We start from the raw sequence: 18,141 nt of genomic DNA on the forward strand, positions 1-18,141 counted from the left end.
TTCATAAAAAGTATGATGTGTCATTCTTTAACAAATAAAAAAATAATAAAATGTTTGGCAAATTGCTTAGATATAAGAGGAAATAAAGTTCAGAGTGTTAACCTGGCATTGATTATTTTCTTTATAACAGCACTCCTAGTTGTGGTTTATCCCTTACTTAAGCCATTACACTCCATTTGATGTAACTGATACACCCAGATAGAAAGTTATAGATATGTGATGTTCATTTGGTAATAATAGTGTTGTTATTTCTCGCTTTAAGGAACAAGTGAGAAGTCTGTATAAATAAAAGCTTGCTACAGAAATACATGAAACTCGTATGAATGCAACACTGCAGTATTATTATCATTGCCATACTCCCAAATAATATCTGGTCCTATGGTGGCCCGTATCCATTGATACGTAGATGCGATAGAGGGGGACAGATACATTGTGTTTATGAACAGATGTGCTACAGTCAGTAATTGTTTACCTGAATGCATTATCTAGGTCAGTGGTTCCCAAACTTTTCCAGGGCAAGGCCCCCCAAATGGCATTAACATTTGACCGAGGCCCCCCTTTTGCAAGATGTCTTTAAAACACATTAAAAATACAGACTTCTGAATATATCCCCCCCCCCCTTTTTTTTATAAATAATTACATCTTGCATCTTTACATTACATTAGATTAGGAATTGATTGTGTATGTGTGGTTGTCTGAGAGTGAGAAGGAGAAAATCATGTATTTATTTACTTTTCACACCAAATTGTTGAGGCCCCCCGGGCGCCCCCTGGCGGCCCCACTTTGAAAACCACTGATCTAGGTGAGAAAACTTTCTAGCTCTACCTCGTCATTACCATTATTGCAAATGGTGAAATGCCCAAATAATATCTGGTCAGTGATGGTCTTACGGTGGTTTCTTTCCTTTAACGGACAGAGTATAGATGTGGTAATCATTTGTGAAGAAAATGAAACAGTTGATGAATCAATCAGTCACAGCCTCCACTCTTCTGGGAAGGCTTTCCACTAGATTTTAGAGCGTGGCTGTGGGGATTTGCCCATTCAGCCACAATGAAAAAAAAAATATCTAAAAGGTGTGTGTCATACCTGACACCTAGTCACTTTACACTGAACACTTTACAGTTGGTTTTGTGACTGTAAGTCATTCCCTTCAAATGCTATTGAGCTTTAAATAATGACATATTTTGTGTATGAGCCCACTCGGTAGTGAAATCCATATCTAATTTACATATGATTTAATACTTTATTTTAATAAATATCAGAAATCTAAAAGGTGTGCGTCATACCTGACACCTAGATGAACACTTTATAGTTGGTTGTGTGACTGTACATCATCCCCTTCAAATGCTATAGAGCTTTAAATTATGGTATATTTTGTGTATGAGCCCATGTAGTAATAAAATACATGGCAACATTTATATATGATTTAATAGTTTATTTTGTTAAATATCAAAAATCTAACAGGTGAGCATTATAGGTGACACCTAGATGAACACTTTACAGTTGGTTATATGACTGTAAGTCATTCCCTTCAAATGTAATTGAAGTTAGAAACGTGTTTAACAATATCGTATGCAACTTTAGAGACGGTCCCTTAATTTACGCATATCTGCGAATATCGAACGTCTTTATTCCAGTATAGAAAATGGATGGATGGTTCATTGCACGTTGAGGGGGCGTTGACTTCCCCCACGATTAACTAAAAGACAACACTCGAGTTTGTTTTTGTTTGTTTTTTTAAATAAAGAAATGTACCTATATTTATTTATTTTAATGTGTTACGATACATCTGCATAACGGGATTGATGGCTATTTTAGCAACAGGCGAATGTGTGCAAATCCGAGATTTGTACACCCCTACAACAAGCATAGTACGCTGAATAGAAGTGACCTTCGGAACATTGGCCGTCAGTCAGTTTGGAATGAACCAACTGTGTTTTAGAGGGGTGTGCATTGTAGCACTACTGCAAACGGCGCAGGCAAAGCGTTGCCATAACTTTTAGCTACAGCGCCTGTCCTCTATGCACACTTGGGGGGAGAAATACTCATTTTTTTCCCTCTATAAATAAACGAAAAACAGGTAATCTAACGTTCACCTCGCACAGAAACAACTAAATGTGTTATATGTAGCGAAAGCGTCGCAGCTGGGATGCGTATAAGCGGTTTTTTTATCTAGCTAGCTCCTCAGTCTTAGCAAAGCAGTTAGCATAGCAGGCGGTTTGCTAATAAATTAGCCAAACATTAGCTCCAGATACACGGTTATAGGTTCGTATTTGGATTTGATAATGTTTACTTTTGTGTTATCAGCGCGCTCGTCGTAAATGTCGTAATGTAATAATTAGCTAATAGCTCCAAAAAAAAGGCCAGTATTGACTTCCCAATTAAGCAGACGTGAGGCTAACTAAACTAGCTGAAATACATTGAAACGCATCATTATAGCTCGCTAACTAACTAGCTAGCCAAATAATTTAGAATATAATTTGTCATATGTAATGTAATGTCTGATTTATATACCGGGTGCGTGGCTGAGTTAGTTCAGCAGCACATAGGCTAGTATTCAAAAGTAGCTAGCTCAGCTAATAGGCTACAAACAGTGCTTTTTACAAGGTTAGAGTTCTAGCTCGTTTAAATGACTCCTCTTTCACCATTTCAGCAGGAATTACTTTTTCTTTTGTAATTATAATAAAAGACTGGGCGGCATTTTAATCAATGTTGCATGCCTGGTTATAACTTTAATATTTTTATTCGTTTTATGCTATCGATTGTATGGTATAAGCATCATCAGATTTCCCTGACTTAACGTTAAACAGATAAATATAGAGAGATTAATTTATTTAAGTGTATGTGCAGATGAGTGTGAAAGTGAGTTGCTTCCTCCCATGGTTTGTGTAAAAGCGAAAACATCATCTTTATTTAGAAAAAATATGTATATGCATTACAGATTCAATTTGGGTGTGGAACAAGTCCAGAGTCCAAAGCTTAAGGGAAAATCAGCAGAGAAAAATGTTTAAGAAGATCTGATAGCAAAACAAAACAAAAAAAAAAATCAACGTTGTCATGAAGATTTCAATCTCCAGATATAATTTGAAGAAGGCCTTGTTCACAAGCTGATCTGAAAGAGATCAGAGATTTAATGGCGCTTTTCTAATGCACGGTTCGACTCGACTCCGCTTGCTTCTGGTGGGGTTTCCACTGTGGAGAGTACCTGGAACCTGCTACCTTTTTTTTTTAGTACCACTTCGGTCGAGGTTCCAAGCGAGCCGAGCTGATACTAAACATGAGCCACTCTCTGATGGAGTAGGTAATTCTCCTTAAGGAGTGGTTCTGTATTGTGCCTGAATAAATGTGTGGTTTAATACATGCTTTGCGTACGGTAATATTCTATTAATGGAAATCATTTCTCTCATTACAGATAAAATCACAGCAAAGGTTTCTGTCTGGGGCAGTGGTGGCTCAGTGTTTAAAGGCTCTGGGTTACTGATCAGAAGGTCAGAAGTTCAAGCCCCAGCACTGCCAAGCTACTACTGTTGGGCCCCTTGGGCAAGGCCCTTAACCCTCAATTGCTCAGATGTATAAATGAGATAAATGTAAGTTGCTCTGGATAAGAGCGGCTGCCAAAAATGTAAACGTCTTAGATTTTTACATCTCGCTTGTAACTATTTCCAAACAGGCGTTTATCGAAGTCACTCCTGTCGCGGCTGAATCTAACTTAGTCGTATCGAGCACTACGTACGTTCTAGAGCACCGATATTTTACATCCTTAATAGGGTCCGCGTTCAGTGAACAGCAAAGGCGTTTGGAATACGGCCTGATCGTGTATTTGTACAGGGCTTCAATAATACAACATTATTCCTGCGTGAAGGCAAGTGGAAGATGGCACCCACGTTGAGGCGGCACTAAACCGCAGTGGAAAAGCAAGCTCAGAAAAGTAAAGCAAGTTGAGTCGTGCTGTACCGTGTAGTGTAAAAGTGACTATAGTTATATACAAGCATAAGTGTGGGGATAGCTGTTGTAAGAGAATATAACACATCCAGATACTGATATTTTGATTTCTGTTTAACATGTACTTTTGAGAATTGATATAAATAATTTTTGCCTTCTTCTGTATGCACCCTGTTGGACTCGGCTATAGAAAAACAGATTGATGAATAAGTAGATGGTAGATATATTGAATAATGTGTTTTCTCTCTCTGTGCTGCAGCAGCAGCCGTGCCCCGCCGCGCGTCAACCCCCAGCGGAGCCGTCATGTGGCAGGAGGCCCGCAAACATGAGCGCAAGTTGCGCGGCATGATGGTGGACTACAAACGCCGTGGGGAACGACGGCGGGAATACTACGAGAAAATTGTAGGCAGAGATCAGGCTTTTAACTCATCACCTTCCTTAACCTACTGCAGTAGTACCAGTTGAGGTCATAAGTTTATGTACACCATGCAGAATCTGCAAAATGTTACTAATAATAATAAGAGAGATCATAAAAATTGCATTTTTGCAATTGGATGATCGATGTAAGTTGTTATACATTTTTTTCTTCTGGGAAACATGTAAATATCTTATGAAGCTTCTGAAGTTCAGTGCTAAAACAAAATAATTTACATCGATCATCCTCAAAAGTTTACACCCCCCTTGCTCTTCTTGAGCGTCAGTGAATGTGTGCACCTTTTGTAATAGTCGTGTACGAGTCCCTCAGTTGTCCTCAGTGTGAAAAGATGGATCTCAACATCATATAGCCGCTGTTGAAAGGGGTCAGATGTGTAGAAGGTGCTGGAAAAGCAAAGAATGTGCAGGACCTGGAGGATTTTTCTGAAGAACAGTGTGCAGTTTAACTGCTCACGACAGACAAGGGACTCATGAAGAGCTATCACAAAACACAAAAACAGTAGTTGATCATCCAGGTAACGACACACAGTATTAAGAACCAAGCGTATGCAAACTTTTGAACTGGTTCATTTGTGTAAATTCGGTTATTATTGTGTCTTGTGGACTAGATGTAAACATCTGTGTATGTGAAAGAGCTTATTCAGGGCAGAACTAAATTTAAAAAAAAATGCAATTTTATTGGTCAATCTTATATATATTTTTTTAGTTATTAAAATTTTGCTGGTTCTGCAAGGTGTATGTAAACTTATGACCTCAACTGTATATGATGCATAAAAGTAAAACTGTTTTGTCTTATTTATTTATTTATTTATTATTTGTATTTTTTTTTACCTTTCATCAGTGGTTTCTTGCATGATCTTTATAATATATTCTTCCAAACACTACAAAATATAAACATCAGACAACCAGTGATCATACAAGACCAATCCCATAATGTTTGTCAGCTGATGTAATGTCCAATGCTGCTGCTTTAATAAAGCATTGCTTAAAAAAAAATGTCTTCTCATCCATCGTTGTCCTCAGCAGGTGATCTCTTAAAGAAATGTAATTGTTGCTGTTTATTCACATTTTGCATTTTGTTTCCCTGCCATGTTTTTCCTCTGTGCAGAAAAAGGACCCAGCTCAGTTCCTGCAGGTTCATGGCCGTGCCTATAAAATCCACCTTGATCCGGCTGTAGCCTTGGCTGCTGAGAGTCCAGCCAACATGTGAGTTACTTGTGCCTGCAATTCTCACCTGGACTTTGTATTATGTTCATTTTTCTTCATAGCAGGAGTGGACAAATCAGTAGCCTGGACTTCCAGGAGGTGAAGATTACTTGTCCGTTTTATTAGTGTTTTCATACAAATTTGCCCAGCAGACAAGTAGGTTCAGTAGGTTAGAATTTTTATTTGTTTGTTTAATAAACAAGCTCATGCTGGTCATTCTGAATTTCACTGCCTGTTGCACCATGTATGTTTACTGTTAAAGTCCCCGTGAAGTGCCTTGAAACACGCAACGTTATTCAGTGTGTTGACTTCATTTCCACCGAAACAGGAAGTCAAGGCTGGACATACTGAGTGGCTCCACCCCCTTTTTAAATAGCTAATAGCGTTTAGCCTACCTCACAGCCTGGGTTAAGCCATACTTGACAGTTAGTACACTGGATGCAAGCCCGAACAATAACGACATGTTGCGTTTCCTTCTTAACACCAACTTACAGCTGGAAAACTGAATCAAACGTGAACATTCAAACAGCCAAAGACACACTTACGACCCACGGTTGCTGATTTCTATAGTGATTTTTATAATGTTGGGGGTGGGACACTTCAGATTCTAGAGATCATTTGATTGGGCAGAAAATCTGATGAGAAGCTGCGGTGCAGAATGTCATCATCAAGATCGTTTTATTGATGGTAGAGAGAGAGACTGTACATTTTAAATGCATATATCCTCTCAACGCAAATTTTGTCATTGTTTTGGAGCACACCAGTTTATAGATAATCTTAAGGCGAACATATTCATACTAAAAGCCACAAAATTTCAATTTAGATTTCATGAGGACTTTAATTAGCATGCATGGATGACTTACAGTCTTTTCAGCATCAAGACCATGCAGGTTTGTGGAAACATTGATAAAACCAAGCAAAATAACATCATATATCCTGCTAGCACAATACGTACTCAACTCATGGTTAAACACGTTAAGAGACAAGAAAGACGCTCCCCAAATACTATGTTATTTGTGATGCAAGGAGAGACCACCACAGCTCAATACATCAGCCTGAGACTTGCAAACGCAATGTTTTCAGACATTATTAAAAGGATAATGAATATGACCGAATCGTGACCTACAATTGATTTATACAGTTGTCTATGTCTGTATTAGCGCTCTGAACTTGCTATCTAACTTGTCTTTAATTTATTACGTTGACCGCTACCAAATATTAGCCCAACCAGTTATATTTCTGGCCAACCAAAACATGGAACTGGATAGCACTCCGGAGATTTTGGCTAATAAATTGATCGTTTTGTCCACTCCTGTATAAGTTTGTCCTGGAGCAGACACTATGGATATATCAATATTTATTAGAATTACTGTGAATCACATGTTTTTTTCAGGATGCCTTGGCAGGGGGACACCAACAATATGATTGACCGGTTTGATGTGAGGGCGCACTTGGACTACATTCCCACGTATACGCCTACTCTGATGAGCACCACGTAAGTCTCCAAGCAAGCTTCTATGTTATGGATAATGATCTGGAATTGATTAGCTATCAGGATGTGCTTCTTTTAAATAAGCTAAAGATACCTCAAACAGCTGGGATGGGTCTTCAATTGCCGTGCAGTTATCATAGTCAGAGGCGTCATTTCGTAAATTAAAGAGTGGCCCCAGGCTAACAGTAACAAAGTACTGTAATATTTTGGCTGAATAACTTGAACTCAGCTGATTTGATTGACACATTTTTGTAGCCAAATTGAAGCTTTGCGATTTCTCTTGGAGCTGCTTAGTGAACATCACACACACTCTGCTCAAAATGAAAAGCATTGTAAGCCTACTCAATACAGAATTGCAACGTGAGCACTAACCCAGCATTAATCGATGCTGTGTTTTACGGACAATCTTTTTATATACAGCGTGTTTTGTTTTCAACCGAGTTAACAAATGTTTTGGTTGCAGGACTCCGGAGCAGGAGAGCGAGGAGAGGAAGTGTAATTATGAACGTTACCGAGGCCTGGTGCAGAACGACTTCGCTAGCAGTGAGTGAAACTTTCTATGGGCTTGAACAAAACACAGTTGCGCATGGATAGTGTTACGTGGGAACCGTGTTTAAGTTAATGTTCTCTTTTTGTAGTCTCTGAGGAGCAGTGTTTGTATCAGATATATGTGGACGAGCTCTACGGCGGCCTGCAGAAACCGAACGAGGACGAAAAGAAAAAGTAAGTTCATCTCGGCACAGCGGCGTGATGGGTGATTTGAGGTTGCTCATATTTAACTCTGAAGGAAATCTTTCTTTGTTTGTTTGTTTGTTTGTTTGTTTGTTTTATCTGTAAGGCTTGCTGAGAAGAAGGCTCAGATCGGCTACACGTACGAGGACAGTACGGTCACAGAATCTGATGCACGGTCAGATAAAGGGGATGAGGACAACTCGGAGAACAGCGAGTCTGAGGAGGATGAAGTAATTCCTGACATTGGTGTGTCTCACGTTCTGCCTCTTTTTGCCTTTTTTTTGTACAGTGTCTTAGTGGTTAGCACATTTGCCTCGCACCTCCGGCCTTTGGGGTTTGAATCCCGCTTCCGCCCTGTGTGTGTGGAGTTTGCAAGTTCTCCCCGTCCTTCTGAGGTTTCCTCAAAGTATTCCGGTTTCCTCCCCCAGTCCAAATGCACGCGTTGTTGGCTGACCGGCGTTTCCAAATTGTTTGTAGTGTGTGAACGTCTGTGTGATTGTGGCCTGCAATGGGTTGGCACTCCAGGGTGTTCCCTGGGCTCCAGCCGTGACCCCGTGTAAGATAAGCGCTACAGAAGATGGATGGATGTTTTTAAACCATTGTACAAATGTGAAACTGAACATAACAAGGATATAGCAGATACTGAAGATGAATAAATGCAGAAAATGTATCCCAAACACCCAGTTTGCTCCTATATCCCATCTTTGTCCATCTGACCACCTGCTCCTACACTACCGGTCAAAAGTTTGGAGACACTCAACTGAAATGTTTCTCATGATCTTAAAAACCTTTTGATCTGAAGGTGTATGATTAAATGTTTGAAATCGGTGTTGTAGACAAAAATATAATTGTGCCAACGTATTAATTTCTTTCATTAGAAAAAATTTTATTTAAAAAAAATTTTTTTTTGAAAGGATGACTTGGAGCGAAATATTCCAAAAAGCAGGCAATATTTGTCCGGCATAGGTGGGAATTCCTTTAATACTGGTTAAGAATCATCTCAGGGAGATTCCTCAAGAAATCAGTTGAGAAAATGTCAAGAATACATTTCTGGAAATTCTAGGTGAAAAGGGCGTCTACTTTGAAGATGCTAAAATACTAAAATTATAAATATATACTTAATTATTTTGATTTATTTAGGATATTTTATCACCACATAATTCCCATAGTTCCATTTATGTTTTTGATGATTTTATTATTACTCTTAAATGTGGAGAAAATAAAATAAAGAATGAGTGTCTAAACATTTGACCAGTAGTGAACATGAATAAAATTTAAATCCACTGCCGCAACCTTTTTGTTGCATCTTTCAGGATCCCAGTCCCGATGCACAGTGTCTGCGTGCCTGGACATTAAACTGTTAATCTTTTATAAACTAAAACAGTTGCTTTAGATTAGGAGGTTGCTTTAGATCTTATTGTTGTTGCTTTTTTTTGACGTTAAAAGTGTGTGTTTGTTAGAAAATAAACAAAACTATACTTATAGCAAATAAACGGCATACTCTGCACCTAAATTTGCTTCATCGCTTTTGGTTGATTGAGTGTTTACAAGTTTGAATGTTTGCCGGCACTATGAGCAGTAACTGTTGCTCTGATGGCTGAAGCATCATGCTCCCTATAGCAGTAGACAACATGGCAAGCAAACAGGCGCACAACTCTCACATAAGTGTGGTTTTCCATGCCAGGTGTGTAAGTGCACCCAGAAGTGCTGATTTGCTGGTGCCCTCTTCCCAAGATATTAGTTCACTTTTGGCTAAATGTTTGGTCTGTGAACATTCATTACATTCAGGTATGCTGAAGTGTGTGTTTGTGACCTTGTTCACTAGATGTCGAGGTGGACGTGGATGAACTGAACCCAGAGCAGGTGATGGAGCTGAACAAGATGGCCACTCCTTATGGCATGGCGGAAGGAGACTTTGTCTGGTCTGTTTGTTGTTGACATTTTATCTAAATCACAAATTTTTTTTTATTTTTTTTTTGGTCCCATCCCCCAGCACTGCACATGCAAGTTTCCCCTGTTTCAACACACCTGATGCAAATCATTACCTTCAGAAACCTTTGATCAGTGGAACGATGTGTTAGAGCTGGGAAATACTGATCTAAGCTGATACGTTAGCTCCTTGGTGGAGTTATTGATGAGATTTAACAACGAAACAGAACGGTGTGCATGTGGCAGGCTGAATAACCGACATGCTTTTGTGGCAGGATGTTGAGAAAGGACAAGGAGGAAGTGGAGGCCATAAAGCATGCCAAAGCGCTGGAGGCCGAGAAGGCTATGTACTCGGTAAGAACGAAACCACTTATTCTGCTGCTGTGACTTCGGAGGCCTTCTTGGTATTTTTGTGTGCATGTGCGTTTGGCAGGTAGCCATGTGTTGGTCAGATGATCTCAAAACCTGTTTGTGTGTGTATCAGGGTCGGCGCTCCCGCAGACAGAGGCGAGAGTTCAGAGAAAAGTATATGAAAGGCAGACAGATCAGCCCTCCCAGGTGAGGCAGTATAACCATTGCATCACCAACACCAAAGCTCTAATGCTGTCCCCTGTTTTAGCACACTTCACTCACGTGAATTCATGCTTAATTGCAGTTATGCCAGACGAGACAGTCCGACTTACGACCCTTACAAGCGGTGAGTGTAAGGATGTGTTAAGTTGCATTAGTTAAGTGCATGGCCTTGTCTGTAGAGCTGCTCTTTTGATTCCTCTCTTTTCTTTGCCCTCTATCATCTGCAACAGACCCCAGTCTGAGTCAAGTTCCGAATCACGCTCCCGTTCGCGTTCCCCAGGCAACGATAAGATCACCTTCATCACCAGCTTCGGGGGCAGCGAAGACGAGGGCACTGCAGCTGCACAAGCCCCACCTACTGCCCAGTCAACCCATGCTCCCTCCAACCCTGCAGGTCATAGCAGGGGCTCCCGGTCGGTAACTTCCCTTTTCTGCTTCCCCCTGGCTTTCTGTTGGATGTTTTCTCCTGTCAGTTGTATGTGTGTTGCACTGTGATAGAATTTGGGTGGTTTTGTTAAGGTCTGGTCACCGGCTTAGCTTGGGTTTTTTTGTGCCTAATGTTTGGCGCACTCGCACAGATAAGCTGTGTGTGAGGACTTCGACAAGTAATTGCAGAAACACAAGCAGTTTCTGAGGTTCAGGGCTATTGCACAGATGCACTGTATGGCCAAACGTATTCAGCCACCTGAGCAGTGTGTGTCTGTGTGTGTGTGTCTGTGTGTGTGTGTCTGTGTGTGTGTGTCTGTGTGTGTTGTTTTCTTTCCCCAAAACTGTTTCCACACAAGTTTTTAAGATTTCCCTTCACTGAGACTATGGGGCCCAGATGTTCCAGCATGACAATGCCCCTACGCACAAAGGTTGCCAAGGCTGGAGTGGAAGAACTCGAATGGCCTGCACAGAACCCTGACCTCAACCCAACTGAACACCTTTGGGATGAACTGGAATGCTGACTTGCGCCCCAGCCCTCCTCAGCCGACATTAGTACCTAATCTCACTAATGGGATTTGCCCAATCAGCCACACTCCAAAATCTGTTGGAAAGCCTTCCCGGAAGTGTAGAGGTTATTATAACATAAAAGTTGGGGCTAAATCTGGAACGGGATGTTCAAAAAGCACATGTGGGTGTGATGGGTCAGGTGTCCACATACTTCTGGCCATACAGTGTATTTGTAAGCTATTTTTATTGACCCATATTAAGTCTAAAGCTACACAAAAAAGGAAATAAAATGGTGAACCACTACTGACACAACACTTTAAACCAAACCACTTAATCTATTCCTGAGATGCCAGGTTACAGCATTGATCACTGCACACAGTATGTGTTTTGTGGGCTGTTTTGCCGTGGCAGTCTTTAATAACTTTGTGTGTCGGTGTTTTTACGTCTGTCCAGAAAGAGACGTTCATCCTCCAGCCGCTCATCCTCCTCTTCACGTTCTTCCTCGCGCCGCTCGTCTCGTTCTTCTTCGCGGTCCCGGCGCAGTAGGCGTGCGCGTGGCGGGCGCGATAGAGACGGACGCCGTTCCCGATCCCGCTCACGCTCCCGCCACCGCTCACACTCTCGGTCGTGGCAACGCGGAAGACGAGGAAGCAGCTCTAGGAGACGCTATGAGAGAACACGCTCTCGCTCCATAGACAGGGACAGAGATCGAGGAAGGCACTACACATCACGCAGAAGAACCAGGTGAGAGGAATTACATGATAAATGGACTTACAATGGTTTTGTACCTCTAAGCACACTTTACACAAAAGGAAATTAAACCAATATGTAGAAAAATGCACACAGACCGGTATTCTTGAATCACATGAGTTCCTTTACATTTAGATATGCAAATTAAATGAAGAAATAAGTATAATAATGATTATACCACTTATATATGATAATGGGAAAACACCAGCATGCCAATAAACCTGCTGTCCGCTATTGGCCAGCTAATGTATCACATGAAAATGTATTTTTTAAAAAATAATTTTGAAAAGTGTGAGATGAGATAACTGTGTACTGAATAACTGGCTTATGTGACGAAAATCTATGAAATGATCGTACAATACTGTTTAAATGTATGCTTGTGCAACATTATTAGTTGTAGCTTGTGCTACTATTATTAGTCTGCGTTGTATATCTCTGACATTCAGTTGTGCACTAAACACATCCACCACAGGAAGCTGTTCTGTCACTTAATTTCACAGAAAGCAGTTTTGACCTACTCATTTAACTACCCCCCCCCCCCCCCCCCCAAAAAAAAAGAGATGTTCCTTAGCACACGGTCACTTTCCCTTGGCAGGTCCCGCTCTCGCTCTCGCTCAGGTGACCGCGGTCGCCGTGGTGGCCGGAGTTCTGGGTACAGGAGAGGTGCCAGCAGTAGCCGAAGCCCATCTCGCTCACTTCCTGCCAGTCGCAGCCCCACCCCTTCCTCTCGCTCTGCCCAGCCTGCCGCCACTGCTGTTCCTGACAAACAGAGAAAGTGAGTTATGTCTGCATTATACAACCACTGCATCAGCCATTGAAATCACTTTATTCTAGACGCTAATGGTATATTCAATGCTCTATTAATAACAGATAAACAGAATTTTGGTTTGTTATTGATGCTGTTTTTTTTTTTTGTTTTTTTTTTAAGAATATGTATAAACACAGCTCCTCACAAAATCTGTTTATCTCTCTATTTTTCAGGCCTGAACCTCCGGGTGGTAAAGAGACGGGAGCTGCCAAAGTCAGTAAGAATTTGATATGGCTCATTTTGTTGCTAAAGACCACGCCTCCCTCACTCCTGACAGGCCGATACAGTTGTCAATCAGTTCTGAGGCACGCGCCCACCCACCTCATTCAATCCCGGCTCCTCAGAGAGCTTCCGATCTCATTTGAAATGACATTAGATTAGCTGTCTCCATGGTGATCATCTCTGTCAGTGCGCCGGGCGACCACAGTGCCCTCTGTTCCCAGAACACAGTGGTCTTTTCAAGGGCACCTATTTCTGAACTTGTGTTAACCCTCATTATATGTAATGTGTGTGTGTGTGTGTGTGTGTGTGTGTGTGTGTGTGTGTGTGTGAGAGAGAGAGAGAGATTAAGAACAGACCCATGAATCGTAATATATACACAAAAAGAGTATTTGTGTGTTCTCACCCTGTCTAAAATGTGGTGAGAGAAGTGTTTTGTTAAAGAGCTGTATGAGAGAACCCAGGTGCTCTGGTCTCAGTAGTGGGGCATGCTGGGACAGGCAGCGCAACACTACTTACTTACCTGCAAGCATACACATGTTCATGCTGTCATTGTTTCTGAAGTCTCACGGTTAAACTGTATGATGGCAGCAAAAAGATAAAGATGTTTTGTTGTTGACCGCTAACGTGAAAGGAAAGAATGACAAAAGAAAGGCAAAATCAGCCACTCCTATACACACCCACACCGCTGAAATACCTGAGGCAAAAAGAAGTCCAACGCTGTTGAAAATCCACTGCTGCCATTGTACAGCTCTTTTCCATGTACAGTGTGTGATTATAAACAATCTCCGAATGTTTTAAGAACCAAATCTGAGTAGAAAACACATGCACATACAACTTGAGGATAATGTCTAGATATCTGTGCCCTTACGTAAGCCCTGTTGTAGTATAATATTCCCCCTGCGTTTCTCAAGACATCCTCAGACATCGTGTTCTAATAACAGCATGTCCCTTGCAGCCCAAGATGACCCCCCAAGAGAAGCTGAAGCTGCGCATGCAGAAGGCTCTCAACAAACAATGTGAGTCTTAAACCCTTTATTTCACGGTGCCACATACAGGTCATGAGAGATGATGCTGATTTTTTTTCTTTTTTTTTTTTTATTCAAATTTATTAATTGATATTGATATGATAAATGACTTTAAGTCATTTAAAAATTTAAGTATTCTTTCTAAACACAGAAGTGTCCATGGGATATGTAAAACTTTTATTTGGCTACAAACAACTGAGTAATAGTAAATGGTCTGCACTTATATAGTGCTTTTTTAACCTTAGTGGTTCCAAAGTGCATTACACTGTGTCTCATTCTCACACACACACTGGTAGCAGAGCTGCCATGCAGTGCGCTAACTTACCATCGGGAACAACTTGGGGTTCAGTGTCTCGGCATGTGGAGTCATGTGGGCTAGGAATCGAACCGACAACCGTACGATTAGTGAGCAACCCGCTCTACCACGTGAGCCATAGCCGCCCAGTAGTACTTTGCCTTATTCCAGAATCAGCTCCTTTAGTTTGCACTGAAGCATTTAGGCTAATGTAGCTAAGAAGTAAGAGAAACGTATAGCCTCCATTTCGGCAGTGTGTAAACCACACGTCAGAATCATCACACATTCACCAATTCAATGTCATCATTTGACTTTAAATCATACCATTAAATCATAACGCATTCAAGAAAATAGCATACTAGGCTAGTGTTTTTATATATATATATATATATATATATATATATATATATATATATATATATAAAATAAAATAAAATATGTGAGTGTGTGTATATGTCTATATAAAATACAAATCAGGCATGGTGACAGAGCAGACAACATTGCTGCCTCATAGCTCCAGGGACCCCAGTTTGATACTGATCTCGGGTTACTGTCTGTGTACAGTTTCACATGTTCTCACGTGTTCATGCAGGTTTTCAGTAGGTGGACTGGTTACTGTAAGTTGCCAAAAATGCAAGAGAGAAAATCATTCAAATTGTATTTTTTATACAATTCCCCAAAACTTTGGGCTTCCGTCCTGAGTCCGATGCTATCGTGGAGAGATTATCAAACTATGTGCTAAAGAAGAAAGTGAGTCTACCATCACAACGGTTGCAACATCCTTTGCCTTCTAATTTTGGCGCTAAAGTATCATACAGTGTCAGAAACCACATATGCACGTATGCTTAAGATCATTCTATGCGGTTTGAAGAGAGTGTGATTTTAGACGTGCAGTCTGCCTGGTGTTAAAACTGGAGGCTACAAGCTTTCCTCACTTGTTAGACCTGATAGCTACAAAACTAATAAAAATTATAAATATATACATATATATAATAATATTTTGACATATCCACTCTTTGTGCTAAGGGTATATTGAAAATTTGATAAACTATAGCTTTGAGTTTTTGAAGTCCTTGTCCACCGGCTTAGAATTTGAACACACATTTATTAGGATATCATGTCTTGTGTAAAAAGGGTGACTAAATAGAAAATTTTTTCATATGATAAAAATGGATATTACGTTTCAGTGTCTCAGTACCTTTCCACAGCATTGCAAGCTTATGTTCCCATTCCACAGAATAATTATAATCATTTTTACCTTTAATGTATTTGGCATGTAGGGTGTGTGTGTGTGTCATTACCACATACCGCATTTCTAATACTAAAGACTCTATAGTAGTGAACATTGAATGTACTAAGCTCTCATACTGTGTTTGTTACCCTGCAGCCAAGGCGGATAAGAAGGCAGCACAGGTCAAAATCCAGCAGCAGGAGCACAAGCGGCAGGTGACTATATGGCGCTCGTTGGTTTTTCGTAGTTCTCAGTGTAGAACTCCGACTTTCTATCATACACTAATGACTTTTTTTTTTTTAAATCTCTGCTTAGGAGCGCGAAGGAGTGCTGAGAGCTATGGCACGCAAAATTCGCATGAAGTAAGATGCCGCTGAAAAATTTGTAATCCTGCGTTCACACTAGCAAATCACAATCCATTCATGTCTCTCGTTTGTGTCTTGTGGGTGTGTAGTGACCACTTGTGCATGCATTGACAGAAATGGTACTAGCTATATATAGCTTGTATGACCAGCTAAGCATAAATGAATGACTACACTATTCCGTGTGAGAATTGGTTGGTTGTTTGATTTACATGTAATGTGCTGGGCATCATACTAGCTTCACTGACAGATTAGATAAGTAATCTCACTCTACTAGCTACATATATATGTGCCAGGATGTACAGTATGTACCAAAGAGCTCTGCTACTTCCTTCCAAGCTTTGTTTTTCTTTGTAACATCTCTATACATATGCAAAGAAAGGTCATATATGACAGGATGAGAAACCATGGTTATGGGTTTTTCTTCCATTTTTGCACATTAAACAGTACATGGGAACTAAATGTCGGTAGGAACTAATGTCGAGTGGGGAACTGAAGAAACATCAGACCACACGCCATAGGATTGGTCTGAGGAATCATTCAAGCTAAAGGCTTTTTTTTATGCTTTAGCGTGTCAGTGTCAGTTCAGATGTTGAGCTCTCACTGAAATTGTGGCTTCATGTGAACGTACTTTTAAAAGTGGCGTATGTAATCTGATGAGGAGTGTGCATTGTAGGGAGCGAGAGCGACGAGAGAAAGAGAGGGATGAGTGGGAAAGGCAGTATGGCCGTCAGAGTCGCTCGCCCTCACCCAATTCTAAATACAGTGAGTGATTCCACACACCTCTAACCGTGGCCATGTTTTCAGAATATTGGGTGACCCTGCTACGTTCTGTCTTGCTATACTATATCCATGTCATTTTTGAAAACGTATAAATCATTCGATTCTTATCCTAACTCTTTTGTCCTTACAGGTCGGGATTATGGCTCATATAGAAGGTAGGGGAAATTATGCCAAATAAATACATTGGACACTGTTGAGTAATTTAGTTTTATGAGCTAAACTTGGTTTCTGGTCCCCCCCTGCAGGAGGTCCCGTTCCAGATCACGGAGTCCATACTATCGGTACTGAACACGAGCCCATCACTGTGAGAGGACAGTGGATTTAGGGAAAAGAGAACAGGCAGACTATTTAAGGCACATATATGGAAAGAAATCTAAAAGGTAGATGGGAGTAATCTGTCTCCTGACCTGCACCCTATTTAAAGGACAGATTACGCTGTGGTATAAATGAATGTCTGATTTGAACAGAAACACACTTTTTTTTTTTTTTTTTTTTTTTTTTTTTCCCCCTCCTTCATCCTGTTATGTTTCAGAGCACACAGAGATACCTTAACTTTAAGAATATTCTCCTAATTTAGGAAAAGTCCAATTATGAATGTGAATTGCTTTTGCAGAGAGGTTAGTTGTGTGTATATAGGGTTAATTCAGTCCCGTCTGTGTCCTCATTTTGTATTTCCCATCACAGAACTGTCTTAAAAATGCAGATAAACTCAGACTCAGCTTTGTATATATTATATTCCTATACGAATGTCTCTGAACACTTCAAATCTGTGGTGGGGAAAATTTCACTTGCATTGTAAATATCAGTTTGTCATCAGTGATGTTTTACCCAGAATAGACTGCAGTATGCTCAAGACTGAAACGTTCAAATAAAATGCTTCCGAATGATGACAAATCTACCTGAAGACTGTCATTGTTTTCCTAATGAGTCTGTTGTGTTAAAATATACCAGTTAATGCAAGAACTTGGCTTACTCGCTTTCCCCAAAGCTTTAAAGTTCTGATTTATGCCACCTGATGGCGCAGTTCAGCATTCAAAACACTGCCTTAAGCTGTAAACCAAGGTCCACGATCTCTCCTTAGATAGCAGTGTAGACCTTTTTGAGCTTCATCAGCTCTAACTTCATTACTATATAAGATGTAAAGGCGTGGTAGTAGGTTTAAAACAAATAAGTAAAGATTGTACCGGTTTGGTTTCGAAATCAGGCGGACAGTAAAAACAACATACACACACCTGTCTTTAGGCGACCTCAATAAACCCACTTCCTCCTCACCCACATCCTTTAGCCAGTAGAGAAGCATTTTACGGGTGTAAGGCAGTGCTGCTGTACCTCATCAAAACAACCATTAGTTTTGTTTATGCAAGACAGATAAAGAGCAACAGCTACATGTTTGGATCGATTTGATTGGTACAGCCATGAA

General features: G+C 40.5%; 1 protein-coding gene across 2 annotated transcripts; it reads left to right on the forward strand.

The window, feature by feature from the left end:
- Positions 1–1,656: 1,656 nt before the first annotated feature.
- On the forward strand, positions 1,657–17,619 carry clasrp (CLK4-associating serine/arginine rich protein). 2 transcript variants are annotated; one of them, XM_053622669.1, is made up of 21 exons: positions 1,659–2,080; positions 4,202–4,344; positions 5,486–5,583; positions 6,977–7,078; positions 7,539–7,618; positions 7,714–7,798; positions 7,914–8,053; positions 9,633–9,729; positions 10,012–10,090; positions 10,221–10,294; positions 10,392–10,433; positions 10,540–10,722; positions 11,699–11,989; positions 12,591–12,770; positions 12,977–13,016; positions 13,981–14,041; positions 15,733–15,791; positions 15,892–15,938; positions 16,615–16,703; positions 16,852–16,876; positions 16,967–17,619. In XM_053622669.1, exons 2-21 carry the CDS (start codon positions 4,246–4,248, stop codon positions 17,007–17,009), a joined length of 1,914 nt encoding a protein of 637 aa, XP_053478644.1. In that variant the 5' UTR covers positions 1,659–2,080; positions 4,202–4,245; the 3' UTR covers positions 17,010–17,619. The 2 variants fall into 2 exon arrangements, 1 of the variants encoding a protein (XP_053478644.1); XR_008385688.1 differs by lacking the exons at positions 16,852–16,876; positions 16,967–17,619 and having other exon boundaries at positions 1,657–2,080; positions 12,977–13,020.
- The last annotated feature ends 522 nt before the right edge of the window (positions 17,620–18,141 follow it).

This window comes from Ictalurus furcatus, chromosome 4, assembly GCF_023375685.1.
Source record: "Ictalurus furcatus strain D&B chromosome 4, Billie_1.0, whole genome shotgun sequence".
NCBI classification, from domain to species: domain Eukaryota; kingdom Metazoa; phylum Chordata; class Actinopteri; order Siluriformes; family Ictaluridae; genus Ictalurus; species Ictalurus furcatus.

Excerpts from the sequence above, each read along its gene's own strand:
- clasrp (XM_053622669.1), top strand. The coding sequence starts at position 4,246 with ATGTGGCAGGAGGCCCGCAAACATGAGCGCAAGTTGCGCGGCATGATG. Across the intron at positions 4,345-5,485 it reads GGGAATACTACGAGAAAATT|AAAAAGGACCCAGCTCAGTT; the intron begins GTAGGCAGAGAT and ends TCCTCTGTGCAG. Across the intron at positions 7,619-7,713 it reads GCAGAACGACTTCGCTAGCA|TCTCTGAGGAGCAGTGTTTG; the intron begins GTGAGTGAAACT and ends CTCTTTTTGTAG.